At 52.8% G+C, this 27,625-nt stretch overlaps 2 protein-coding genes across 2 annotated transcripts; one reads left to right on the forward strand and one right to left on the reverse strand.

Moving 5' to 3' along the window:
• Positions 1–5,829: 5,829 nt before the first annotated feature.
• On the reverse strand, positions 5,830–6,735 carry LOC107160314 (40S ribosomal protein S2-like). The gene is given in 2 exon segments (XM_048796737.1): positions 5,830–6,362; positions 6,365–6,735. Coding segments are annotated over 2 exon segments (885 nt in total). The 5' UTR covers positions 6,717–6,735.
• A 3,845-nt stretch (positions 6,736–10,580) lies between these two features.
• Plxnb3 (plexin B3) lies at positions 10,581–26,228 on the forward strand. Its single transcript, XM_048796772.1, has 36 exons — positions 10,581–10,767; positions 12,067–12,178; positions 13,708–14,748; positions 15,104–15,283; positions 15,530–15,658; positions 15,744–15,844; positions 16,567–16,699; positions 16,855–17,011; positions 17,097–17,205; positions 17,289–17,403; positions 17,541–17,666; positions 17,746–17,862; positions 18,149–18,242; positions 18,326–18,495; positions 18,725–18,876; positions 19,112–19,217; positions 19,960–20,090; positions 20,382–20,558; positions 20,680–20,875; positions 21,022–21,261; positions 21,347–21,508; positions 21,583–21,734; positions 21,871–21,971; positions 22,048–22,271; positions 22,433–22,611; positions 22,769–22,835; positions 23,250–23,577; positions 23,700–23,803; positions 23,916–24,009; positions 24,316–24,494; positions 24,587–24,747; positions 25,066–25,213; positions 25,397–25,461; positions 25,536–25,611; positions 25,735–25,809; positions 26,088–26,228. The coding sequence occupies exons 2-36, from the start codon at positions 12,131–12,133 to the stop codon at positions 26,190–26,192; spliced, it is 5,742 nt and encodes a 1,913-aa protein (XP_048652729.1). The 5' UTR covers positions 10,581–10,767; positions 12,067–12,130; the 3' UTR covers positions 26,193–26,228.
• The last annotated feature ends 1,397 nt before the right edge of the window (positions 26,229–27,625 follow it).

A 27,625-nucleotide genomic window follows, 5' to 3' on the forward strand; every position in this document is an offset into this window, starting at 1 on the left:
TCCCAAGGCCCTCAGGGAGAAATCGCCTCAGCCACCACCTTTATTCTACCTGAAGACAGGTTCAGTGCTTTCTCTGGATGACTCTCTGAATGGAAATGTTCTTGGGTTACATTCACATGGTGTTGGGGCAGGGGAACTGACAATGACATTTCACAAAAATATTGACTGAGCCAAAGCAGGACTTAGCCTGGTGCTGGAGAGAGGGGATTACCCCCAGTCACTCAGGAGGAGTTGTGGAGAGGAATGCTGTGGAAAGCCAGCAAGCTGCCAAGAAGCAGGAGGGCTCAACCCTGGCCAGTCCTGAGCAGCAGGGAAGGCTGAGTCACAACGCAGGGGTGCTGTGCTTCTAAACCTTCTAGGAAGAGGGAACCACCTCTTGTGCAAAGGCCCAGCAGTAGTGAATGGGGGCAAAATACAGGGTATGATGGCCTGTGGGGGGAAGGAGGAGCTGACTGGTAGGTCTTCCTAAGGAGCCTGGAGTTTGCCTGGAGGCAGCAAGAAGCCACCAAAGAGTTCTCTCCAAGGTGGAACGAGCATGGGGTTCTGTTCTGCCTAAAGCAGGCCATGAGACTTCATCTGGAGGGTCAGTGAAAGACCAGAGCACACTGCTGCTGGGAATGGAAGGGGTGGCAGGAGAGCAGTGTGGCCAGCCTGGGGAAGCTGAGCAGAATTCCTGCTGGCCCAGCACTCCCACCCTGGCTTTGCACCAAAGAGAACCGAGAACAGCCATGCAGGAAAACATGAATATCCATAGCAGGCCAAGTGTCCACTGACAGATGGGTGGACAAAATGTGGCATATCCACAATGCAATATCATTCAGCCATAAAAGGGAAGGAAACGCTAGTGCGCTCCTGCAAGCATGAATCTTGAAGAAGTGATGCTTCCTAAGACAACCAAAGGCTGCGTGTTATATAATTCCACTTAAATGAAATGTTCACAATAGGCAAATCCATGGAGACACAAAGCAGATCAGTAATTGCCAGAACTGGGGGGATAGGAAGGAAATGGGTCGAAGGTGTACCTTTTGGGGAGGGGTACAGGGGATTGAACCAAAAGGCACTTAACCACTCAGGCACATCCGCAGCTTGCTTGCTTGCTTGCTTATTTATTCATTCATTCATTCATTCATTCGTTCATTCATTCATTTAGGTCCTGAGGATTGAACTCAGGGATGCTTTCCCACTGAGTCATATTTTCAGCCTTTTTTTATTTTTTATCTAGAGACGGGATCTTGCTAGGTTGCTCAGGGTCTCACTAAATTGCTGAGGCTGGCTTTGAACTAATGATCCTCCTGCTGCAGCCTCCCAAGCTGCTGGGATTACAGGTGTGTGCCACTGCACCCAGCTTTATTTTTTATTTTGAGACAAGGTCTTCCTAAGTTGCTGAGGGCCTGGCTAAGTTGCTGAGGCTGTTTTATGAACTTGCAATCCTCTTGCCTCAGCCTCCTGAACCACTGGGATTACAGATGTGCACCACCATGTCCATCTCAAATAGTGGACTTTAAAGAAATTAATTTTATGTCATGTGAATTTCACCTCAAAAACATATGATAGGGAATTACAGTGGATAGATATATACATGCATATGTCAACTTGTGGATTTATGAGAAGGTGATAGATTGATAGATGATACAAAATAGATGATTAATTGATAAATAGATGATAGAGAGGGAAGATAAATGATAGAGCCTGGCACAGTGTACACAGTTGCAATCCCATCTACTCAGGAGACTGAAGCAGTGGCATCCCAGGTTTGAGGCCAGCCTCAACAATTTAGTGAGACTCTGTCTCAAAATATAAAATAAGAAAAAGACTAGGGCCAGGTATCGTGGCATATTCCTGTAATCCTAGTCTTGGGAGACTGAGGCAGGAGGATCACAAGGTCAAGACAAGTCTCAGCAATTGAGCAAGCCCTAAGCAACTTAGACCCTATCTCAAAATAAATAAAAGGGTTAAGTGCCCCTCAATTCAATTCCCAGTACCAAAACTAACAACAAAAAATGATATAGGATTATATATGGATATACACATACACACATCAATTGATTGAGTAATGATGGATTGATGAAAAGATAACAGATTCATAGTGAGGCCCTAAACAACTTAGTGAGACCCTGTCTCAAAATAAAAAATAAAAAGGGCTGAGCATGTAGCTCAGTGGTAAAAATGCCCTTGGGTTCAATCCCCAGTACCCTCCCAAAAATCAGAAAGAAAAGATAATGGATTGATAGATGATACAAAAAAATCATTGATTGATAAATGGTAGAGAAAGGGTAGATAGAGCCTGGCACAGAAGGCACAGCTGCAAAATTCCAGCTATTTGGGAGACTGAGGCAAGAGGATCACCAGAGTCCAAGAATTCAAGGCTAACATCGAAGACACAGCAAGGCCCTGTCAAAAATTATAATAAAACCAGCTGGGCATGGTGGTGCCTGTCTTTAATCCCAGTGACTCATGAAGTTGAGGCAGGAGGATCACAAGTTCAAAGCCAGCCTCAGCAATTTAGCAAGACCCTGTCTCAAAATTAAAAAATAAAAGGGGGCTGGGAATGTGGCTCAAGTGGTAGCGCGCTCGCCTGGCATGCGTGTGGCCCGGGTTCGATCCTCAGCACCACATACAAACAAAGATGTTGTGTCTGCCAAAAACTAAAAAATAAATATTAAAAAATTAAAAAAAATAAATAAAAGGGCTGGGGATGTAGGTACCCAGTACCAAAAAGAAAAAAAAAAACAGAAAGAAAGGGGGTAGGGGATGCCACTCAGTGATAGAAAACTGGCCTAGAACACATGGGGCCCTGGGTTCAATCCCTAGCATGAAGAAGAAGGAGAAGAAAGAACTCAAATGAACTAACATATCTATGGAACTAGAAAAAAGAAGAACAAAGACCAGAGCAGAAATAAATGAAATAGAGAGTGGATCAATAAGACTAAAAAAGTTTTCTTAAGATAAACACAATGGGGCTGGGGATGTGGCTCAAGAGGTAGCGCGCTCGCCTGGCATGCATGCGGCCCGGGTTCGATCCTCAGCACCACATACAAAGATGTTGTGTCCGCTGATAACTAAAAAATAAATATTAAAAATACCCCCCCAAAAAAAGATAAACACAATCAGCAAAACCTTTAGCTAAACTAAGAAAAGATGCACAGCAGCCAGGCACAGTGGCACACGCCTATAATCTCAGCCACTTGGGAGGCTGAGGCAGGAGGATGGCAAATTCAAAGCTAGCCTCAGCAACTTAGCAAGACCCTATCTCAAAATAAAAAAAATAAAAGGGGCTAGGAATGTGGTTCAGTGGTTAAGTGCCCCTGGGTTCAATCTCCCCACCCCCCACAGAAAAAAATTAAATCAAGGTGGAAATAAAAGGGGAGACAGCACAACTGATACCACAGAAATATAAAGATCACAAAAGACTACAATGAACAATTATATCCCCACAAATTGAATAACCTAGACAAAATGGATAAATTCCCACCCAGACTGAACAGACCAATAACGAGAAAGGGGATTGAACCCAAAACTTCCTAGCAAAAAAAAAAAAAAAAAAGTCCATGACTTGGCCAGACATTTAAAACTGAAGAGGAGGGAACATTTCCAAACTCATTTTATTAGACCAGCATTACCCAAAGCCAGATAGGACACAACAAGGAAAGAAAACTACATGTTGCAACACACGACTAAACCAGTCAAGGTCACTCCAAGTGAATCTGGGGACTAAATAAAGACACAGAAACAGGAAGTACCTTTTCTTTGGGTTCAGTGACTGCTCCTCAGCCACAGCTCCCACAAGGGGGGCAAGGCAGGCAAGAAAGAGAAGGAGCATGCCTTGAACCTGGGTTTTAATGGGAAGAAGCCATTCAAATGAGGCAAGGGGTAGGGTTATAACAAACAAATGGGTGTAATCCAACCCCATCATGTGATGCCCACTCCTGGAGCTGCACCTCTTTATGCAAGCGGAGGCAAAGTCCAAGTTGTATTGCAGAGTGCAATACCTGTTCAGTACCTCTTTACTCAGGACTTAAAGGTGTGTACATAGCTCCTGTCCAGAGCAGCTCCCAACAACTACAGGCCAACATCCCTGAGGAACATAGGTGCAAAAATCCACCACAAAATTCTAAAAAAACAGATTCAACAGCACACTGAAAGTCGAATTTATCCCTGGGATTGTAAGAATGATTCAACATATGTGAATCAACAAATGTGATAGGTCAAATTAGCAGAAGGAAGGGCCAAAATCATATGATATCTCAATAAATGCAGAAGAGACTTTTGATAAAATTTGACATCCTTTCATGATAAAAATTTAAAATCTCAATAAATCGGATATAGAAAGAATATACCTCAACATATTAAAGGCCATATATGGCATCATATGCTAATATCATACTCAATGGGGAAAATAGTGACCTCCAAGGTCAGGAACAAGGCAAGGACATCCACCCTTGCCAAGTCTATTGAACATAATTCTGGAAATTCTAGCTAGAGGAATTAAGCAAGAAAAAGAAATACAACTGTCTCCACTTGAGATAACATGATCCTATTATGAGGCATTATTTGCAACAGCCAAGATATAAAATCAACCTAAGTGTTCATTAACACATGAATGGATAGAGGAATGTAGCATATATACACAATGGAATACTAGTTAGCCTTAAAAGGGGGGAAACCCTGCCATTTGCAAGAACATGGAGGACATTAACTGAAAGAAATAAGCCAGGCACAGAAAGACAATACCACACATTCACACTTACATGTGGAACTGAAAAAAAGGCAAACTCCTAGAAGCAGAGTAGAATGGTGGTTACTAGGGGCGTGGCTTGGAGTGGGTTGGGGAATAAAAAGATAAAGATAAAAGGGGGCAAGTTGAATAAATTGTAGAGATCTATTGGACAGCATGGTGAATACAGTTAATAATAATGTTTAAAGTTGATCTCAGTGCCTCACCCATGCTAGCAAACACCCTACCATTGAGCTACATTCCCAGTCCTTTTTTTTATTTTTTATTTTGAGACAGAGTATCACTAAGTTGTTGGAGCTGGCCTCAACTTGCTATACTGTTCTCTCAGCCTCCTTAATCGTTTGGATTACAGGTGTGTACCACCACTCCCAGAATGTCAAACATCTTTTCACATGCTTGTCTGCCACTTGCATATCATCTTTGGATGTCTACCCAAGTCCCTTGCCTGTTCTTTAATCAAATTATTTGAGTTTTTGAGGTTGAGTTGTAGGAGTTCTTTATATATTTAAGATGTTAACCTCTTCTTGGATATATGAGCTGCAAATATCTTATTCTGTACATTACCTTTTTGCTCTCATGTGTCCTTTGACACAGAAAATTTCTTAAGTGTGATGTAGCCCCACATATCTGTTTTTGCTTTGATTAACTATGATTTTGGTACCACATCCAAGAAAGTATTACCAAGTCCAATGTTACAAAGTGTCCCCCTGTTTTCTTCAAGGAATTTCACAGTTTTAGGTCTTACATTTAGGTATTTTATTTCATTTTATCTTTGGTACCAGGAATTGAACGCAGAAATGCTCTACCACTGAGCCACATTCCCAGTCCCTTTGTGTGCATGTGTATGTTTGTTTGTATGTATGTATGTATGTATTTATGTATGTATGTATGTATGTATTTATTTATTTTGAGACAGGGTCTCACTAAATTACTGAGAGCCTTGCTAAGTTGCTGAGGCTGACCTTGAATTTGCAATCTTCCTGCCTCAGCCTCCTGAGCCACTGAGATTAGAGGGGTGCACCACCATACCCAACTCTTCTATTCATTTTTTGGGGGGGTTTCATTCACTTTATTATTATTTTTGTATAAAAACCCTATGTCGTAGCCACAGATGGAGCCTGGGTCCTCTGTACAGAGACTCTGGTATGGGTTTTCACAAGATGGTCAGTGAATTCCTGATAAGGAGACTTGGTGAACACAGTCTCTTTCCAGAGATCAGGGGTCAAATAGCTGTATGTCTTGGAGATGGTATCGAAGGTGGCCTTGGCAAAATTGCCCAAGGTGGCAGTGCAGCCCCTGGCAGAAGTGTAGCAGTCATCAATACCAGCCATCATCAGTAGCTTCTTGGGTACAGGAGCTGAGACAATGCCAGTACCTCTGGGGGCAGGGATGAGCCATACCAGCACAGAACCACAACGTTCTGTCACCTTGCAAGGGACAGTGTGAGGCTTGCCAATCTTGTTCCCCCAATAGCCTCTCCGCACAGGAACGATGGAGAGCTTGGCCAGGATGATGGCCCCTCGGATAGCAGTTGCTACCTCCTTGGAGCATTTTACTCCCAGTCCAACATGACCATTGTAGTCCCCAATAGCTACAAATGCCTTGAATCTGGTCCGCTGGCCAACAGAGTCTGTTTCTGTACAGGCATGATCTTCAAAATCTCATCCTTGAGTGATGCCCCCAAGAAAAAGTCAATGATCTCAGACTCCTTGATGGGCAAAGAGAAGAGACAGATCTCCTCCAGGGACTTGATCTTCATGTCCTTGACCAGGCGGCCCAGCTTGGTGACCAGGATCCACTCCTTGTCTTCGGCCTTGCCTCCACGAGCCCCGCGGCCACGGCCACGGCCCCGGCCCGGTCCACAGCCTCAGCTGCGGCCTCGGAGACCGCTGCCGAAGCCTCCGCGGAAGCCGCCGTGGCCATCCATTCTGGGGCCCCCGGGACCTCCGGGACCTCCCGCTGCACCGGCGTCATCCGCCATTTGGTGTTTTTCCAGAGAAGAAGCTCTTCTATTCATTTTTAGTTAAGTTTTGTCTATAGTGTGAGGTAAGGGTCCAACTTCAGTCTTTTAGATGGAACTATCCAGTTTTTCCAATATCACTTGTAAAAAAAAAAACAAAACTGTCTTTTCCCTAATTTGTAGTTGTAAAAATACAGCGAATAATAAGTATTGGGGAGGATGGGGAGAAATTGAAACCTGCATGCCATTGGTGGGTTTGGAAAGTAGTGCAACTGCTATGGAAAACAGTATGGAGCTTCCTCAAAATATCAAAACTAGAACTAGCATGTGGTCCAGCAACCCCACTGCTGGGTGGATATCCAAAACAATCAAAAGCAGGAATATTTGCACATCCACGAACATAGCAGCATTATGGTGGAAGGCACTTAAACGTCTGTTGGCAGATGAGTGGATGACAAAATGTGGTCCATACGTACAACTGAATGTTATCCTTCCTTAAATATCCTGTCACATGTTACAACGTGGTTGGAACTTGAGGACTTTATACTAAGGGAAAGAAGTCAGACAGAAATTGACAAATATTGTGTGGTTTCACATACATGAAGCACATACAATCATGAGATTCATAAAGACAGAAAGGAAAATAGTGGTTACCAGAGACTGAGGGGAAGGGAAACATGGGAATTATTTAGTGGGTATAGAGTTACATATTTACTGAACTGATGAAAAGTCCTGGGGATCTGTTTCACAGCAAGAATGTGAGTTGACTTATTACTGAACCACACAATTCAAAGTGGTGAAGATGGTAATATGTTATGTGGGTTTTACCACATTAAAAATTTTGACTTGATAAAGAATAGAAAACCTGAACTATCCTATCCCATAATTATTAAAGTAATTACATCAGGCTGGGTGTGGTGCCACACACCTGTGATCCCAGCTACTTTGGAAGTTCCAACAGGAGGACTGCAAGTTCAAGGCCAGCCTCAGCAATTTAGCAAGGCCCTTAGCAATTTAATGAGACCCTAATTCAAATAAATAAATAAATAAAAGGAATGCAGATGTGGCTCAGTGGTTTAGTGCCCTTCGGTTCAATCCCCAGTATGACAGAAAGAAAAGAAGGAGAAGGAGAAGAAGAAGAAGAGAAGGAAAAAATAAATTAGATCAGTAGTTTAGGAAAAATAAAATATCCCTTTTTCATCTCTAATTTTGTTCATTTAGGCCTTCTGTCTCTTTTGGTCTAGTTTGGCTAAAGATTTATCAATTTATCAATCTTTTTTATCTTTTTAAAGATGGCTCTTTATTGCATTGATCCTTTGTATTGTTTTTTTTATCCTCAATTTTATTAATTCAGCTCTGATTTCTTGTCTTCTACAGGTTTTGGAATTAGCTTATTTTTGCTTTTCTAGGGCCTTGAGGTATAACAGATTATGTAGATACTCAGTGCTATAAATTTTCCTCAGCCAGATGTGGTGATGCACACCTGTAATCCCAGCCACTAGAAAGACTGAGGCAGGAAGATCTCAAGTTCAAAGCCAGCCTCAGCCACTTAGCAATACCCTAAGAACTTAGTGAGACCCTGTCTCAAAATAAAAAATAAAAAGTCCTGGAGATGTGGCTCAGTGATTAAGTGTCCCTGGGTTCAGACCCTGGTACCAAAACACACAAAACCTTTCCTGCTAGAACCACTTTCATAGTATCCCAAAGATTTTGATATCTCTATTTTCATTTATTTCTAACAATTCCTGGGGCTGGGGATGTGGCTCAAGCGGTAGCGTGCTCGCCTGGCATGCGTGCGGCCTGGGTTCGATCCTCAGCACCACATACAAACAAAGATGTTGTGTCCGCCAAAAACTTAAAAATAAATATTAAAATTCTCTCTCTCTCTTTAAAAAAAAATTCTAAGTATCTCTGTTCTCATTTTTTCTAAGAATTTCTTATTTCTCCCCTGATTTATAAATTTATTTTTAATAGCTTATTTATATGTTTTGTTGCCATGTAAGCATAAAGATTACAAATGAACATTTTGGGATAATGTATACTTATATTAAAATAAAGCTTATTTTTCTGTTAAATAAATAAAATAAAATAAAATCTATGGTGAGAGGGCCAGGAAACGACAGAAACAAGGGTAGCTGATATATTGTTCCAGGGAAAAGCTGAAGTACTCCCCCAAATCACTTTATGTCTTGAAACCAAATGTAGATGAGTTTGATACAAGGATATTAAACACACCAATTCAAAATCATGCATGAAAAAAAAAATACATGACAAACTAGAGTTTAGCCTAGAAAATACAAGGTGGTTTAACATTAGAAAATCAATGTGTCAGGTATAGTGGTGCATGCTTATAATTCCAGTGACTCGGAGGCTGAGGTCAGAGGATTACAAGTTCAAAGCCAGCCTCAGCCACTTCGAAAGGTCCTAAGCAACTTAGCAAGACCCTGTCACAAAATTAATAAGTAGTTTTTAATTTGGGGAAGTAGTTAAGCACCCCTGGGTTCAATCCCCAGTGCCAAAAAATGGAAAATTAATTATTATAATTTATCATGTTAACAGATAAGAGGGGGAAATCCTGTGGTCCTCTCAATGTATTCAGAAAAGACAGTTTATAAAAATTCAACATATATCAAATGAGGAGTGGAAGGGAACTTCCTAAGTTTCATAAAGATATCTACCAAACACCCCTGCAAACATCATACTTTTTTAAAAATTCTTTTTTAACTTTATTTTATTTATTTATATGTGGTGCCGAGGATCAAACCCAGGGCCTCGCATGTGCTAGGTGAGTGCTTTTACCGCTGAGCCACAACCCCAGCTTGCATCATACTTAATAATAAAACATTGACAATAATTTTTTGCTTCTATTCAACATTGTATTATATGAGGAAGTAAGACAAGAAAAAGAAATTAAAATGAAAAGGACTGGAGAAGAAGAAGGAAAATAGTCATTACTCGCAGATGATATGATATGCAAGCAGAAAACCAAGAAGAATCCACAAAGGGAATCCAGACAATTCTTAGAGTTAATAACAGGTTTATAAGGCTATATAATATGAAATGAATATACAATAGTTGCTACTATACAATAGCTGGTATATGGCAACATACAGTCAGAATGTGGATTAAAAGCAGACTGGGCACAGTGGTGCACACCTGTAATCCCAGATACTTGGGAGGTTGAGGCAGGAGGATGGCAAGTTTGAGGCCAGCTTCACCAACTTAATGGTGGCCTGTCTTGAAATGAAAGTAAATAAAAAGACTGGGGGTGTAGCTCAGTGATAGAATGCTCTGGGTTTGATCCCCAGTACAAAAACAAAACAAAACCAAAAAATGAAACAAAAACATTCTAAAAAGCCTAGAATAAACAAGATGATTTTGAGAGATGAGGAAGAGCAACAAAAGGAGAGAGGACAAGCAAGGAGGAGGAAAAGGAGAAGAAAAAGAAGTGACTCCAAAGTGGGACAATTGTCCCTTTGAGAAAAGATGAAGCTACATGCCTACCTCTCACCATGTACAAACATATTCCTTCTAAATGAATTAAAGCCTGTAATCTCGACAGCTCAAGAGGCTGAAGCAGGACATACAGCTCAAGGATTGGTATCTAGAATATGGAAAGAATGCCCACAAATTAAGAAGGAAAGCCAGATATGGTGGCTGAAGCCTGTAATCCCAAGAACTCAGGAGGCTGAAGCAGGAAGATCACAAGTTCAAGGCAGCCTGGGCAATTTAGCAAGACCCTGTCTTAGCAAGACCTAAGTTTAAAGATAAAAATTCAAAAAAGGGCTGAGGATATGACTCAGTAGGAGAGCACCCCTGTTCTCGCCTGCTCCAGCCTGGTGCCTGCAGCAGGCCCCTTCTCTGCACCTGTGGAGGCCAGCAAAGGGTAGCAGTGCCCTGCCCTGTGCCATCAGGCAAAGGGGCGGGCAGGGAGAGGCTGGGCTGCCTGGCAGGGCCCGCCAGGACGAGTTATGCTGGGTGTGATTGCATTGTGGGGAGGGAGGCTGGGACTCTGCTAGGACACACTCCTGCTACTGCCAGCTGCTCCTCAGCCTGCCGGTGGCTTATACAGGTAGGGAAGAATGTGGCTGGTGTGGGTGGGTGTGGGGTACAGGGGGCTCTGGGCTGAGGGACACCACCTTGAGATATGCTAAGGCTGGGAGAAGCCAGAGTGTGTAGGGCTGGCTAGCTGGGGTCAGACAAAGGCCTTTAAGCAGTAGCCCAGCCAGCAAAGACACCTTCTGATGCCTGAGGATATGTAGGGTGCTGGAGCTAGGAGGTGGGGGACCAACGCTGTTGACCCCAAGTGGGAAAGCTGGCGCCAACCCAGGGCACAGCGCAGGGTAAGAAAGGTGCCTTCCTGGCTCCCTGCCCCCACAGCCACCCAACCGGTTGAGCCAGGTGGCAGCAAGCTGCTGCCACTTACTGTGCTGTGCCTTATGAAGGAGGCAGGGACCCCAGTCAGAGCGCACCTGCCCTGCACCATGGGCAGTGAGACTAATGGCCCTGGAGTGCCCTTCTGGGGTGACAGGGGAGCCAGCTGTCTCTCCCTTCCCCACCCCATGCATAGAGGATGATTCCCTGGAGGGGAGTGAGCAGTCAGCAGCCAACTGCCTGTCTGAAGGTCAGGGTTGGCTCCCTGTGGCAGAGGGCCTCAGCCCCCTCCTGTGGGTCCTTTTTGCATCAGCCTCCTCTTATGCAGCATCCTCTACTGGTACTCCCCACCATGCTGTACCTGGCACGACTTTGCCAGGCCTCTGGGGCAGGGCTGAGTGGGGGAGGGGGAGAAGGTCCTCTGCATGGGATGCCTTTGTCAGCGTCTCCTCTGCCCCCAGCCTGAACAAAGGCAGGCATTGAGGACCCAGACTGGCACTTCAGCCAGGCACCAAGGCTACTGAGGCCAAGACTGGCATTTACAGGGGTTCAGTGCCTCTGACTCTGTCATGGGGGCTCTGAAGTCCACCTCATGCCCTTCACAGGGATCCAGGGGAACTCAAGGTGGGGCACCCTGGGCTGGCAGAAAAGTTGTGGGTCAGATGGGGAGGACTGGCTGGAGGAAAACCCTGTCCCTTTGTCCCCAGATTCAAGGGGGTGTCTCCCTGGAGGCGGGGAGTGGTAGGGAGCCCCCTGGCCAGAACAGCCCGGGTGGGGGTAAAAGCACCACATAGTGGGTCCCTGGCCTGGCCCTCTGGACAGAGGAGGCATTGTTGGGGTGGAGGCAGGGCTGCCTTAGCTCGGCCACTATTGACAAAGCTGCCAGCTGTGGTGGAGCCCGGTCGCCAGGCCCTTGTTCCCCCCCATCCCCCGCCCCCTTCCTTCCCCAGGGCCGGCATGAATGGGGCTGAGCCTCAACTGTCTCCCTCCCACTCAGGACAATGCCCTCCACATCCATCTTGTGCCCATCATCAATGCCCCAGGGCAGCTGAACTGAAGAGATGTGGCACGCTGCTCAGGAGACCTCACTGCTTCACTCCTTGCTGGTGGTAAGTACCTGGGCCCCACATCCCCAAAGATGTCCCTGAAGGGGCAGGGTGAGGTAAAATAGCCCAGGCCAGGGTCAGGACACAGGGAAGCTTCGGCGTGGGACTCTAATGTCCTGTGTCTCCTCCACACACCAGACATTACCGCAGACACACCCAGGATCTAAAGGAAATGTCTGTCCCTTTCCGCCTGTATTCCTGAGATAAGGGACTCCAGGGCCTTCCTGAGGCTTGACCCTAGGCCTGAGTGGCATTGGGTGGCTCCTGGCTGGCATGTGCCCACATGTCCAGCCATGCAGACCCCAGTTCAATTCAGGGCCTACTGGCAGCTCCTGGCCCCTTCCCAGGGGTCTGCTTGGCGTGGCTGGTCTGCTGGAGGCTGCTGGGCACTGGCTGCTGCCAACAGCTCGTGGGCATGAGCTTCACTCCGGTGCCTCCTTTGGAGTGTTGGGGCACCACCCTTGCCCTCAGGGGCTCAGACTCAAGGTCCCTTCCAGGCACACTCTGAGGTACCTTGGGTAAGGCTCCCCTCCATCTCCCTCCACCCCTTCAGTCCAGCTGTCTTTCTGCCTCACCTTCTCACTGGGGCTGTCTTCCTCATCAACACTCCCACACTGAGGACCCTTCTGGTGTCAGGCTGCAAAGACCCTGACTGCAGGGGCAGGCCTCCATCCAGCCCTCCATCCTGTGTTGCCTCTTCCTGCCCCTGGTGACCCTGCACCTTCCCAGATGGCTTGAAGCTTTTCCTTTACCCCTACTCTGACTACCCTGAGGTGGTCTAACGTCCTCTGTGGTACAGCTCTGGCATGGGGCAGGTGGGCCGTGTCTGGCCATGTTTTAGCAGGTGGCTGCCTGGCTTCCTCCATCTTTCCTGGCTCACTCTCTCCCAGCTAGTGAGGGACTCCCTATTCCTTGTACCATGGGTATCTCCCCTGGTCATGTGCTGACACTGCTCTTGTCCCTGTGCCAACTCTCTTGTCTGGATGGCTGGTGCAGGGTCACCCTGCTATGTGGCTTCCACCCGTCTTCCTTCTCTCATGCTCCTCCCCTCTTTTCCTCTCCACCCTCTGTCACTCAGAGTCCCTCTGGTCATGCTCTTGTGGCTTCTCAGGATGTGCCCCCAGTCTACAGTGTAGATGAATATAAAGTAGAAGACGAAAGAATTCTTCCCTTGCCTGTGCGCATGTGCACGTGCATGCATGTGCCCCCGCCCCCGCCCCAGTCTTTTTCTCCAGCTCTTGGACACTTTCTTTGTCCCTCTTTCTGTCCTCTCTCTGGCTCCTTTCTCTGTGCCCCCTCTTTCTCTCTTTCTTTCTCCTCTCCCTTCTCCGCCTTTCCCTCTTGTCCCTTTCTGCCTTCTGGGTGCTCCCAGGCTGTGAACCTCTCTTCTCTAGTCTCCACCCTGCCTTCCTCTCTGGTCCCATCTCTGCCTCATCTCCTCCTGCTCCTTCTGCCCTGGCTTTTGCCTGTTGGGGAGTGGGGTATCGGGGACTCCCTCCCACCAGCTCTCACATCGCCTTGCTCTCCCCCAGGTTCCTGGAATGGCTGCCTGGCCTTCCTACTACCTCCATCTCCTGCTGCTGCTACTGTCCCCAACACCACTGCCCTTGACAGGGGCCCATCACTTCTCTGCACCCAACACCACCTTCAACCACCTGGCACTGGCACCTGGCCAGGGCTCGCTCTATGTGGGCGCAGTGAACCGCCTCTTCCAGCTCAGCCTAGAACTGCAGCTTGAGGCTGTGGCCGTCACGGGCCCTGTCATCGACAGTCCTGACTGCGTGCCTTTCCGTGACCCGGCTGAGTGTCCGCAGGCCCGGCTTACTGATAATGCCAACCAGCTCTTGTTGGTGAGCAGCAGGGCCCAGGAGTTGGTGGCCTGTGGGCAGGTGAGGCAGGGTGTATGTGAGAAGCGGCGCCTTGGGGATGTGACCGAGGTGCTGTACCAGGCTGAGGACCCCGGTGATGGGCAATTTGTGGCTGCCAACACTCCAGGAGTGGCCACAGTGGGCCTGGTGGTGCCCTTGCCAGGCCGGGACCTTCTGCTGGTGGCTAGAGGCCTGGCAGGCAAACTGTCGGCCGGGGTGCCACCCCTGACAGTACGCCAGCTGGCTGGGCCACAGCCCTTCTCCAGTGAGGGCCTGGGCCGCCTGGTGGTGGGTGACTTTTCTGACTACAACAACAGCTACGTGGGGGCCTTTGCTGACACCCACTCTGCCTACTTCATCTTCCGCCGCCGTGGGGCCCGAGCCCAGGCCGAGTACCGCTCCTATGTGGCCCGCATCTGCCTGGGGGATGCCAACCTTTACTCCTACGTGGAAGTGCCCCTTGCCTGCCGGGGCCAGGGCCTCATTCAGGCTGCCTTCCTCGCCCCGGGCACCTTGTTAGGGGCATTTGCCACAGGCTCAAGGGGGGCCCAGGCGGCCTTGTGTGCCTTTCCCCTGGCTGAGCTGGATGGGAGCATGGAGCAGGCCCGGCGACTTTGCTATACGGCAGGTGGTCGAGGACCCAGCGGCATGGAGGAAGCCACCGTGGAGTATGGTGTCACATCCCGCTGTGTCACCCTGCCTGCTGTGAGTGGCCGGGACCTGGCCCCAAATTCTGACAGAATGTCCTGCCTTCTTCCTCTGCACCTTGCTTGCTTGTCTACCAGGCAGCCCTCCTTCCATGACATGGGGCCAGGTGTCTCCAGTGAGAAGCAGCTGGCTGACCTCTTGGCGAGGGGATGTCAACAGAGGGAGGGGCGTGGCTCTGTGGGGCAAGCTTGTCATGTCATTGGGCTTGGTGACCCAGCCTTCCAGCCCCCCAGCCCTGGTCACTCTGTCCCCAGGTCTCTCCCAGCTCCCCACACTGGCTGCCTGGGCATCATATGCTGACTGTCTTTCTGGGCCTCTCCTTGGAGCTGATTTCCACTCCTTACTTGTCTAGGACTCCCCTGAGTCATACCCCTGTGGCGATGAGCATACCCCCAGCCCCATTGCTGGCCGCCAGCCCCTGGAGGCGCAGCCTCTGCTACAGCTTGGACATCCCATCAGCGCTATAGCAGCCCTCCAGGCAGATGGGCATATGATAGCCTTCCTGGGGGACACCCAAGGCCAGCTACATAAGGTGAGAGCCTGACCAAGGGGGGTGCCCTAGTGCAGCCCACACACTGCCAGGCTGGGTCCAGCCTTATGGCCTGTCCGGGAGCCTCTTCTGCCAATGGCTCAGGGAAACCTCCAGAACCCTCCACCTCTGAGACTTTATGTTCCTGAAATGGAGTCCCTGCTCGGAGGAGAGCATGTACCCCGAACAGTGAACATATGGCCATCTGGAGAGCTGATGGCTCAGCCCTATCTTTGTGCCCCTGCCCAGGTCTTTCTCAACAGCTCCCAAGGCCAAGTGTATCACTCCCAGCAAGTGGGGCCTCCTGGCTCACCCATCAGCCCAGACCTGCTGGTGGACAGCAATGGTGGCCACCTCTATGTCCTGACTGCCCAACAGGTGAGGACTGTCCCAAGATCTGGGACCAGGTCCACATGGCCCATATCTCCACAACCACCATTTTTCTCCCTCGCTGCTCATCTAGGTTAACAAGGTACCCGTGGCAGCCTGCCCTCAGTTCCCCAATTGCACCAGCTGCCTCCAGGCCCGGGACCCACTATGTGGCTGGTGCATCCTACAGGGCAGGTGAGTGTGGTCATGTGCCCTGGCTTGTACCAACATGTACAAGCAGAGCAGCTCTAGGTGTGCCAAGAGTCCAGCCGTACTTGCTCAAGTACCAACCCTGGCTGTTGCTGAGCTCCTCAACCCTGCCCCATCCCACCAAGCTATGAATCTCCATGGCATCGGCTGCCTGACATTGCCTAACCTATCCACTTCTCACTTCTAGCAGCCCCACCCTGGTTCCAGGCATCTGCCACCACTCCCAGGACCCCTGCCCAGCTGATGGTGTCCCCTGACCCACTTCAAGTCCCCCCCCCCCAGCCAAAGCTCCACACAGCAACCCAGTAGCAGGTCCCTCTCTCACAGTCAAGAGCCAAAGCTTGTCAGGTGTGGTGGTGCACATGCCTCTAATCCCAGCCGCTCAGGAGGCTGAGGCAGGAAGATTGTGAGTTCAAAGCCTGCCTCAGCAAAAGTAAGGCACAAAGCAACTCAGTGAGACCCCTGTCTCTAAATTTAAAAAAAAAGTGGGGGATGTGGCTTAGTGGTTAAGCACCCCTGAGTTCAATCCCCACTCCCCAAAAAAAGCTAAAGCCCGCGCCTTGGCTGTGAAACCTCCAAGGTTGGCCCACTCCTCTCAGCACTGTCCCCTCACTACCCCTGCTCACAATGCTCCAGCTGGGCCAGCCTCCCAATCCCCCAGGGAGCCTGAAACCCACACAATGAGATGATGGGCCCCTGCCCGGCAGGTGCACCCGAAAGAGCCAGTGCAGGCGGGCAGCCCAGCCGAACCAGTGGCTATGGAGCTACGAGGAGGACAGTCGCTGCCTCCACATCCAGAGCCTGCTGCCAGCCCACCACTCACGCCAGGAGCAGGGCCAGGTAAAGTTCCCACCGACTGCCACTGCCTGTGTGTAGGGGGTGCCCCTGGCTGCCTCCCAGCAGCCTCTGTTCCTGCCCTCAAGAGCGTATCTTACCTGCTTACCACCCTCCCCTTGCCCAGCTGCATTGCCCTGTTTCCCTCTCATGTGTTCCAGGTCACATTGTCTGTCCCCCGGCTGCCCACCCTGGCTGTGGATGAATATTTCCACTGTGCTTTTGGGGACTACGATAGCTTGGCTCATGTGGAAGGGCCCCATGTGGCCTGTGTCACCCCTCCCCAAGACCAGGTGCCTCTTAACCCTCCAGGCACAGGTAAGGGGGCCCCTGGGTAGGGGACCTGTGGGAACTGAAGGGGACAGGAGCCATGTGCCCTGCTCTACCACCACTATCCCTCTAGACCACATCACCTTGCCCCTGGCCCTGATGTTTGAAGATGTGGCCGTGGCTGCCACCAACTTCTCCTTCTACGACTGCAGTGCTGTCCAGGCCTTGGAGGTGGCTGCCCCGTGAGTTCCTTGGCCTGGCTCCTGCTGGGTAGGGGTGGCACCCTGAGATGGCACCCAGCCTGAGCAGACCCCTGTCCCTGCAGGTGTCATGCCTGTGTGAGCAGCCTTTGGCGGTGCCACTGGTGCCCCCAAAGCAGCCACTGTGTACACGGGGAACAGTGCCCAGAGGGTGAGAGGACAGTCTACAGTGCCCAGGAGGTGGGTGTACCCGACCAGGACTCCCTTCATATACTCAGCCCCCTATGACCACCCCTGCGGGCACTGCAAACAGAGGCAGAGCTGCCCAGGGGTGGGCTCCTGCAGCTCTGAAGGGCTGAGGGTTCTTCTTTCCCCAGATGGACATCCAGGGGCATGGACCGGAGGCTTGCCCCCAGGTGGTGGGGCTGGCAGGTCCCCACTTGGTACCTGTGGGCTGGGAGAGCCATTTGGCCCTGCACGTGCAGAACCTTCAGTATTTCCGAGTAAGTTGTCAGGTGGGCAGGGGCTGGAGACTATGGGGGGTTTTGACACTGTCCAGGGGGCTGACAGCATGCCCCCTAGGGCCTGTCTGCCGCCTACCACTGCTGGCTGGAGTTGCCTGGAGCATTGCAGAAGCTGCCGGCCTCCCTGGAGGAGACAGCTGCAGACACCGGCCTCATTCACTGCCAGGCCCAGCAGGTGGGTGGCTCCCCCCAGCCTCACCTATTGCTGGGCACCTTCTGTAGCCCTCTTGCCCACCCCCCGGTTTCCCGAGTCCTTCTTCATCCTGTTGTCACTCATGACAGTCTGTTCTGTGCCAGGCCCTGAGCATGTGGCAGGAACATAGTGCTTGTAGTCTGTCCCTGAGCACCCTGGTGGGAAAGGCAGGGAACAGGCTCACCCATTCTAGGGAGTACCCTAGGGGAGGTGGGAGGTGGCGTTGCCCCAAGTGGGGGTCAACTCTGACCCTGCACTCCACCCACAGTTCCACCCCTCCATGTCCCAGCGAGAGCTCCCAGTGCCGATCTACGTCACTAGGGGCGAGGTCCAGCGGCTGGACAATGCCCATGCTCTTCATGGTGAGCTCGGGGGTAGCAGGGCAGGAGGGGGCGGGGGATGCAGCACAACAGTGCTACCTCAGCGCATGCCTGGCCTTTCCTAGTGATCCTGTATGACTGTGCTGTGGGCCACCCTGACTGTAGCCACTGCCAGGCAGCCAACGGGAGCCTGGGCTGCCTGTGGTGTGGTGATGGTCAGCCTACCTGTCGTTATGGGCCCCTGTGCCCACCAGGAGCTGTGGAGCTGCTGTGTCCCATGCCCAGCATTTATATGGTGAGCCATTCTCCATCATGGCCCTTGCTCACCGCCCTCCTCCATGGCCCAGTCTCCCACTTCTCCCCTGCCCCTCACTGTCCTACCTCCCCTCAGTTCAGACTGACTGCCTCAGGCCCCCAATCTAACAGCCGGGCCTAGCCACAGTCCAGCTGGTTGGCTGGGCACCCCTGCTGCAGAGTGAGCTGTGAGATTGGAGTGCCCCATCTGCCATCCTTCCCTGATATAGATTGAGCCTCTGACTGGCCCCCCAGAGGGTGGCTTGGCCCTCACCATTCTGGGCTCCAACCTGGGTCGGGCCTTTGCTGATGTGCAAGATGCTGTGAGTGTGGCCGGCCAGCCCTGCAGCCCCGACCCCGCTCTCTACCGTACCTCTACCCGGTGAGGCGCCTGGCAGGCAGAAGTGGGTGGGGAGGCCGTCCAGGGTAGGCCTTCAGAAACCAGCCACCCAGAGAGAAGGGAGGCTTGCCATCAAGAAATGGGGGTCCTGGGTATGTGTACAAAAGGAAAGCAAGTGGGTGAGGGAGAGTGAGCAGGAGGGGGCTCCAGGAGGTGGCTGGCAGTTGCCCAAGGCTCCGCGGGGGGCCCTGAGGCACTACTGGACCTTGCTCATCAGGATTGTGTGTGTGACATCTCCTGCCCCTAATGGCACCACTGGGCCGGTCCAAGTGGCCATTAAGAGTCGGCCACCAGGCATCTCAATCCAGCACTTCACCTACCAGGTCAGTGTCTACCTCAGGGTGGTGTAATGTAGGACAGTGGGAAGGGCGGCCAGACAGCTAGGTGGGGACATCAAACTGGATTCAAGGGTCGCAAGAAGCACTGCTGTGTGTTCAGAAGGGAAAGTACATGATCTCAGTGGAGAGGAAGCTGGGGACTGTGGCAAGAGAGCAAGGACATAGCCATTGGCAGCTGTCCAGGAGGGCACTGGGCTTCAGGAGCAAATGTGGTGGGCAGCTGGGCCAGAGTTGGCACAGAGCTTTCAGAACTTGTGGGCCTGGCTCCCTGCAGGAGCACAGGACAGAGGAGTGTGGGGACACCTTCAGGTGCTAGCCTGAACGCTGGGCATCTAGGAGGGCATTTCTGGGTCAGGTATCCCAGAATGCTAACAGTAGGAGGCAGGGGTGGGTCAGGACCAGGAGTTATGCTTGGCACACAAAGCACCTCAAGAAGGCAATTGGATCTTGAGGTTTAACTCAGGATGCAAGTTAGTCCCAAGGGGAAATACTGATGGTGAAGAGAGACTTGGGGCAGCAGCAGATTGAAGGAAAGCTGGAAAATGAGGAGCTACAGAAGCCAGAACTGTGCTTATGAAAGGAGGGCATGGTTAGCTGTAGCCCCTGACACTTGAGAAACCAAGAATTGGGCCTGTACCACAAAGCCCTAGGACCTCAGGGATGGGCACCAGGTAAGGAAGCACCAGGCCAGACTGCCATGCCTACTGCAGTCTGCTCTGTTCCCCAGGATCCTGTCCTGCTGAGCCTGAGTCCCCGGTGGGGCCCTCAAGCAGGGGGCACCCAGCTCACCATCCATGGGCAGCACCTCCAGACAGGAGGCAACATCACTGCCTTTGTGGGTGGCCAACCCTGTCCCATGTAAGTATCTACCCTGCTGCCCACCAGGTCTAGAGGTTGCTTGCCTCCTAGCCCAGGCCTGGCTGCTGCCAAGTGGGGATATGCCCTGTGGGTGTCCCCTCCTATAGAGTGGGGGCAGTGGATTCAAGGCCACCATCAAATTCTAAGAGAAGCAGTACTATTTTTGCCTCGGTGGTCTCTACCCTTGTTATGCGAGGCAAAGTGGGCCTATCACTGGGAGCTGGGTCAGGGCTGGGGATGAAAGGTAACAGTGAGAGCCCAAGATAACAATTCCTCCTGCACTCCCTGCAGCCAGGAGCCGGTGTGTCCTAAGACCATCGTGTGCCGCACCATGCCCCAGGCCACACCAGGAGAAGCAATGGTCCTTGTGGTCTTTGGCCATGCTGAGCGCAAACTACTCAGCAGCCCCTTCCGCTACACTGCCAATCCCCAGCTTGTGGCAGCAGAGCCCAGTATCAGCTTCCGGGGGTGAGGAGCCTGGCCAGCCCACGGAGCAGCCCGTGGACTGATCCAGAGGGGAGCTGGGGAGCTGGGGCTGTGCAGGGCTACCCACCAACCTCCCACCCTTCTGACTTCCATCTTGGCCCAGGGGCGGGCGGCTGATCCATGTCCGGGGCACAGGCCTGGACGTGGTGTGGCAGCCCCTGCTGTCCGTGTGGCTGGAGGCCGAAGCAGAGGTAAAGGCTTTGGGGGCTCAGCCCCAGGACCTGAACCCAAGGAGGAGCTGTGAAGCCCCTGCTGCAGAACCCCAGACTTGTATCCAGCTTGGGGGAGGCTTGCTACAGGTGAGCCCCTCCACACCAGCTGGTGACAGGGCTGTCCCCAGGCCTGCTTGGGGGCTGGGGGGGCAGGGCCAAATAGTATGTCTATAGGAATGAAAAAGGGAACCCTAACTGACCCTCCTGTGTTCCTGGTCCTAACTGCCGCGCAGTGTTCCACCATCTGCTCTGTCAACTCGTCCGGCCTCCTCCTGTGCCGTAGCCCTGCTGTACCAGATGGGGCCCACCCAAAGCGGGTATTCTTCACCCTGGACAATGTGCAGGTGGACTTTGCTAGTGCCAGTGGAGGCCAGAGCTTTCTGTACCAGCCCAACCCCCGCCTGGCCCCGCTCAGCCGTGAGGGACTCGCCCGCCCCTATCGCCTCAAGCCGGGTCACATCCTGGATGTGGAGGTGAGCGTCTCCCAGCTGTGCATTCCCAGGGCGCTCAGGGCCCCCAGTACAAGCAACCAGCTCAAGTTCCTGGCATGTGTCCCAGGGCGAGGGCCTCAACCTGGGAATCAGCAAAGAGGAGGTACGTGTGCACATTGGCGATGGTGAGTGCCTGGTGAAGACGCTCACGCTCACCCACCTGTACTGTGAGCCACCCCCACACGCCCCTCAGCCCACCAACAGCTCCAGTGCCCTGCCGCAGTTTGTGGTGAGTATGCGCCCCAGGCAGGTGGGCTGCAGGCTGCAGACCCGTGCTTAGGAGCACTGCCCCCACACCCTCAGGTACAGATGGGCAACGTGCGCCTGGCCCTGGGCCCCGTCCAGTATGAAGCGGAGCCCACCATGTCTACCTTCCCTGTGGAGGCCCAGGTGGGCCTGGGCATGGGTGCTGCCGTGCTGATCGCCGCTGTGCTCCTCCTCACCCTCATGTACAGGTGAGGAGGGCTCTCCCCCTGTACAAACCTGCACAAACTTCCCTCTTCATTGCTGGCAAGGATGCCCCGTGGCAGGACCTGGGTAGATGGCTATCCTGGCCTAGGGCTGTGGTTGACACGTGGCCCTTGGCTGCAGGCACAAGAGCAAGCAGGCCCTGCGGGACTACCAGAAGGTGCTGGTGCAGCTGGAGAACCTGGAGACAGGTGTGGGTGACCAGTGCCGCAAGGAGTTCACAGGTGTGTGGGGGCAGGGAAGGGGGGGCAGAGGGCCCACTGGGCCTGAGCCCACATCTTGGTGGCTCTTGGCCTACAGACCTGATGACTGAGATGACAGACCTCAGCAGCGACCTTGAGGCCAGTGGGATCCCCTTCCTGGACTACCACACATTCGCTGAGCGCGCCTTCTTTCCTGGCCATGGTGGCTGCCCACTGCTTCCAGAACTCGAGGGGCTTGAGGAAGAAGGCCGCCGTGCCACTGTTCGCCAGGGCCTCACGCAGCTCTCCAACCTGCTCAACAGCAAACTCTTCCTCCTCACAGTGAGGGCCTCTTGGGTGCTTGGGGGCAGGCAGGGAAGAAGGCCTCTATGGGCAAAGAGGTGGGGCTGGGGACAGGCCAGGCCAGGCTGGGAGAGGGGTGTGAGCATAGAAGCGGAGGAATGCATGGGGCTTCCCAGAGTGAACACCAGCTTCCTGCGTAGCTCATCCACACCCTGGAGGAGCAGCCTGGCTTCTCCCAGAGGGACCGCTGCCACGTAGCTTCGCTCCTGTCCCTGGTGCTGCATGGCAAGCTTGAGTACTTGACCGACATCATGAGGACTCTGCTTGGTGACCTGGCGGCTCATTATGTACACAAGAACCCCAAGCTCATGCTACGCAGGTTGGTCTTGACCTGGGCATAGTGGCAGGGACAGGGGCTCACTAGTGATCTGTCCCCACCCTGGGCAGGCTCTGCCCTGGGGTGGTGGAGCCAGGAGGGATTTAGAAGAGGAGTTGAAGGACATTCTCATAGGAGACCTGGGGCTTTCTCCCCACAGGACAGAGACCATGGTGGAGAAGCTGCTCACCAACTGGCTGTCCATCTGTCTCTATACCTTCCTGAGGGTGAGGGTCACTGTGCAGCCTGCCCCCAGCCCTGATGGCACTCTCCTGCCCCCCAGCTCTTGGGGGATGCTGCCTTCCTATAGCCTCTCTGACCAGTGCCTAACTTTCCCCAGGGGCCTTGTGCAGGACTCAGGATGGGCCATCAAATGAGGGTCATGAGAGTTATCTCCCTGTCCTGTGGGCCTACTGTGAGGCCCAGCCAGAGGGAGTTCTGGAAAGGGGAAGACTCAAACCCCTTCCAGGGCCAGATTAGAGGCAGAGGCGAAAAGGGCTGGGGTCCCCAGTGCAGCCACCTGTCCATCTATCCTTGTTCTGGGGTGCTGATGGCCCCTTTCATTCCTGCTATGCCCTCTGCTGGGCATCACTGAGCATCCTGGTCCTGTGGCCAATGCTGGTCCACCTTGATGGTTGCAGGAAGTGGCTGGTGAGCCCCTGTACATGCTCTTCCGCGCCATCCAGTACCAGGTGGACAAGGGCCCTGTGGATGCTGTGACAGGCAAGGCAAAACGGACCCTGAATGACAGCCACCTGTTGCGGGAGGATGTGGAATTCCGGCCCTTGACACTGATGGTGCTTGTGGGCCCTGGGGCTGGCGCCGCAGTAGGGAGCAGCGAGATGCAGCGTTTGCCAGCCCGGGTGCTTGACACAGACACCATCACCCAAGTCAAGGAGAAGGTGTTGGACCAAGTCTACAAAGGCACCCCCTTTTCCCAGAGGCCCTCAGTGCATGCCCTAGACCTTGGTGAGAGAGACAGCCCCACCTCCCCCATCCCTACTGCCTCCACCACATATAGCCACTCAGCTCTGCCTTACTACAGATGGGAAACATGTTGTGGGCTGATGGGCTTCCCTGGGTCTCCCCAGAGTGGCGCTCAGGCCTGGCTGGTCACCTAACCCTGTCAGACGAGGACTTGACCTCAGTGACTCAGAACCACTGGAAGAGACTCAATACTCTACAGCACTACAAGGTGCTGGGTGGGCAGGGACAGGGCAAGTTGGTTGGGAGTAGGGGACAGGTCCCTGCCTTAGGAATCAGATGGCAGTAAAGGGACCAAACTCTGCTTCCCTGTTCCCCACCAGGTCCCAGATGGAGCAACAGTGGGGCTCATCCCTCAGCTGCACAATGGTGGCGCTGTTTCCCAGAGCCTGGCTCAGAATTGCCCCTCAGGAGAAGGTGAGTTCCTCAGGCCCAGACACACCTATCTGCCCCAGAAGCACCAGGGGACTGGAGTCCACACTAGGCTAGGTTCACAGAGCCCAAAGCTGGGCAGGAAGGAGTCCTGGTCGTGTCAGCTCCCTTGCCTGGGTTGCCTGCCCCACCTGCTCAGCAGGCAAGCCAAAGCTCCAGGTTGAGCCAAGGCCTGGAAGTTCTAGAGCCGTGAGGTGTCAGGCTGAGCAGGGAGCACACGGCACCTCCCAGGCCACTAGTGCAGGATGGGGGAAGGGGCATGGGACTGAGGCCAGGTTCCCATGCCCTTAGACATTCCCATGCTGGAGGATGGTGACGATGGCGGGGTGCGCCTCTGGCACCTAGTGAAGGCCACCGAGGAGCCAGAAGGGGCCAAGGCCCGGCGTAGCAGCCTCCGGGAACGGGAACGGGAACGGGCCCGGGCCAAGGCCATCCCAGAAATCTACCTCACCCGCCTGCTGTCCATGAAGGTTGGTGTAGCCAGGGGAGCCAGGCCATAGGGGAGGCTTGGGAGCAGGAATGGTCCTAGAAAGGCAGAAGGGCCCTCTTGTCCTGCTTACAGGGTACACTGCAGAAGTTTGTGGATGACACCTTCCAAGCCATTCTCAGCGTGAACCGGCCTGTGCCCATTGCTGTCAAGTACCTGTTTGACTTCCTGGATGAGCTGGCAGAAAAGCATGACATTGAGGACCCAGAGACCCTGCACATCTGGAAGACAAACAGGTGCCTTTCCTGTCGACCCCCTACTTATTGCTACTGATCCATTGAATCCCAGAGGAACAAGGACATTCCCAGAACAGGACAGCAGGTTCAAGACAGGAACCCAGCCTGATTTTCAACAACCCCTCACCCCCCAGCATGGACTCACAGGAAGGTCACCTGGGCCATGAGGACAGCTCCTAGAGAAGAGCAAGGCTGGGGTCCCTGGTTGCCTGCATGGATGGCTCCAGTGACATCTGCATGGAAAGGGTGGGCTGCAGTGCATGGAGGAGGAGGCCACAGTGACCCGGTCTCATCCCCACACCTGGCCTGTGTCCCCAGCCTCCTGCTGCGGTTCTGGGTGAATGCCTTGAAGAACCCACAACTGCTCTTTGACGTGCGGGTGTCGGACAACGTGGATGCCATCCTGGCCGTCATTGCACAGACTTTCATCGACTCCTGTACCCTCTCGGAGCATAAAGTGGGCCGGGTGAGGTTGCAGTAGCCAGCGCCAGCTGGCAGGGACTGGAGAGGAAAACCCTGTGGGGGAAGCCATGGTGCCCTGTGCAGAGCCTGAGCCGGGTGGAATGGAGCAGTGAGCCCTGTCCAGAGGCAGGGGTGCTGTTGGGTCCCCACGCCTGCTCACTCCTAGCCCTTCCTCTGTCTTGAAAAGGATTCCCCAGTGAACAAACTGCTCTATGCCCGGGAGATCCCTCGCTATAAGCAGATGGTGGAGAAGTAAGTGTCGAAGCCGTTACGGCTGGGGGGAGGCCCTGGAGGGTGCCCGCCCCTAACTCTGTGCGCTTCTCCAGATACTACGCAGACATTCGCCAGAGCCCTCCGGTGAGCTACCAGGAGATGAACTCTGCTCTGGCTGAGCTTTCTGGGGTGAGACATGGCCCAGGGGCACTGCCCTCCATATCTTGGGGGATTCATTGGCTGAGCAAGGGGAGAGCCTTGGGGCTTGAGACCAGGGCTGAGGCCTCACTGCCCGCTACATGCTGTCCCCAGAACTACACCTCTGTTTCCCACTGTCTGGAGGCTCTGCAGGAACTCTACAACCACATCCACAGGTATCATGACCAGGTGAGGCCCAGAACACTATGGAGGGGAGGAGGCAGGTACCTGGAATGAAGTGAAGCCAAGACAGAGGCTCACAGAATGTCCCTGGGGGCGGCTTAATCCAGGCAGAGGGAAGGAAGGGATGCCAGCCTTGGCTGGAAGGGCCCAGGTTGAGTCATGGGCTTGACTTTCCTCTGGATTTCCCGGGAGGCCCCAGCAGTGTTTCTTGAACTCCTAGGCAGCCCCGGGTCAATGATCACAGGGGTGGGGCCTCAGGTGGATACCCTCCTCTGCCCTGGCAGATCATCAGTGCCTTGGAGGAGGACCCTGTGGGCCAGAAGATGCAGCTAGCCTGCCGCCTGCAGCAGGTTGCTGCTCTGGTGGAAAACAAAGTGACTGACCTGTGAGCTTAGAGAACACATCACCACAGTACCTTATGGTCCCTGAACCGAGCCATTGACTGAGGAGGGCCCGCAGAACTTGGGTGGTGTTGAGTGCCCATTGCCTCACCACAGGGCTTATTTCTAATTTATAGCAATCCCTACCCATTCTCCAACTGTATTTATTTGCTTACTGGAGAATCTGGAAATAAAACAGAAATATGTCTTTAAAAAAAAAAGTCCAATCCCCAGCAGTGGCTGCAAGAGTCAACTTCATGCTCCTTGGGCTGGTACCCCCATGGCCCCATAGCTGTGAGTGCTACCCAAGGGGAAAGAAGTTATTAGGCCTTCCAGGAGGGCTCTGCCCTCCCCATTCCCTTCCTAACCTCCCCAGGGCCCACAAGAAAGCTGCCCCTTCCATCTATGCCTGTCTTGCCCATATCAGTTCTTTCCTGACAGGACACTGGACCAAACGTCTCTCATCTCGAATAAGCACTGTCACTGCCCAGCCCCCTCCACTTCATTTGCGGACAGCCCCAGCAGTCCCAAACTTGCCTCCTACCTCCAGTCTAGCCCTTCTATTCTTTTCTAGAAGCATCCAGTGCATTTTCTAAAAGCAAAAGTGCTTGTCAGCCTCACTGGAACCCTACACTGGCACCCACAGATTCCAGGCAGGGCCCCTCAGCCACCAAAGCCTCTTATCCCCCCAGCTCCTAGCCATGCTAAAGCATGGCCAGCATGTGGAGGTCTCCAGCACATTTTGTCTGCAGGCCTCAGCCATAGATGTGCTCTGTACTGCCCTGGATACTTCTGGGGACCAAATTCCTCTTGGTCTCTCAGGATGCAGCTTTAAGGCCACAGGCTCCTTCTGTTGCCTTCCAGCCCCTGGGCAGTGGCTGTGGGCTGTTTGTTCCCCAAGGTAGACAGGTCAGTGCTGGCCCACAGTGGGCACCTAACAAATGTTGGCAGAAACAGGAAAGCCAGGTAGCCAGCCCTGGAGCTGGAAGGGAGGTCATGCATTCCACAGTGGTACAATTCTGGAGGAGGAATGAGTCACTCTCAGGTCCCGCCCCTGACTCCCTCAGTCAGGGGGACCCCAGAGACACAACACTCAGGGGAGATCTGGGCTCCCACTCTATTAGGGGCCTATAAAAAACTGGAAACAGGACTAGGAGTGGGCAGAGAATGGGTTCCTAGTAGGATTGGGAGAGGTCACCTCCAGGACTCCCAGAATGCTCCAAAAGTTCCAAAAGCACTGCTGGTGGCCTGCAGTATGAAGGGGTGGAGCTCAGCCTGAGGACCTGGTCACTACATCCTTTCATGGGAGGCCCCCAGCAGCCAGCCCTGGAGTGTAGGCGCCTTGGTCTGGGCTCTGGATTGCTTTGTCTTCATGTAAAGGCCCCCCTCAGCTGGTCCTGGGGCATGGGGACTCGGCTTAGGGACTGAGTCTCTATGTGTAC

The sequence above is a fragment of the Marmota marmota genome, unplaced genomic scaffold (assembly GCF_001458135.2).
Source record: "Marmota marmota marmota unplaced genomic scaffold, marMar, whole genome shotgun sequence".
Classification (NCBI taxonomy): Eukaryota; Metazoa; Chordata; class Mammalia; order Rodentia; family Sciuridae; genus Marmota; species Marmota marmota.

Coding starts and splice junctions, on each gene's coding strand:
- Plxnb3 (XM_048796772.1), top strand. CDS start 12,131: ATGTGGCACGCTGCTCAGGAGACCTCACTGCTTCACTCCTTGCTGGTG. Junction 21,972..22,047: donor GTGCCGCAAGGAGTTCACAG/GTGTGTGGGGGC, acceptor CTTGGCCTACAG/ACCTGATGACTGAGATGACA. Junction 22,836..23,249: donor GTCTCTATACCTTCCTGAGG/GTGAGGGTCACT, acceptor TGATGGTTGCAG/GAAGTGGCTGGTGAGCCCCT.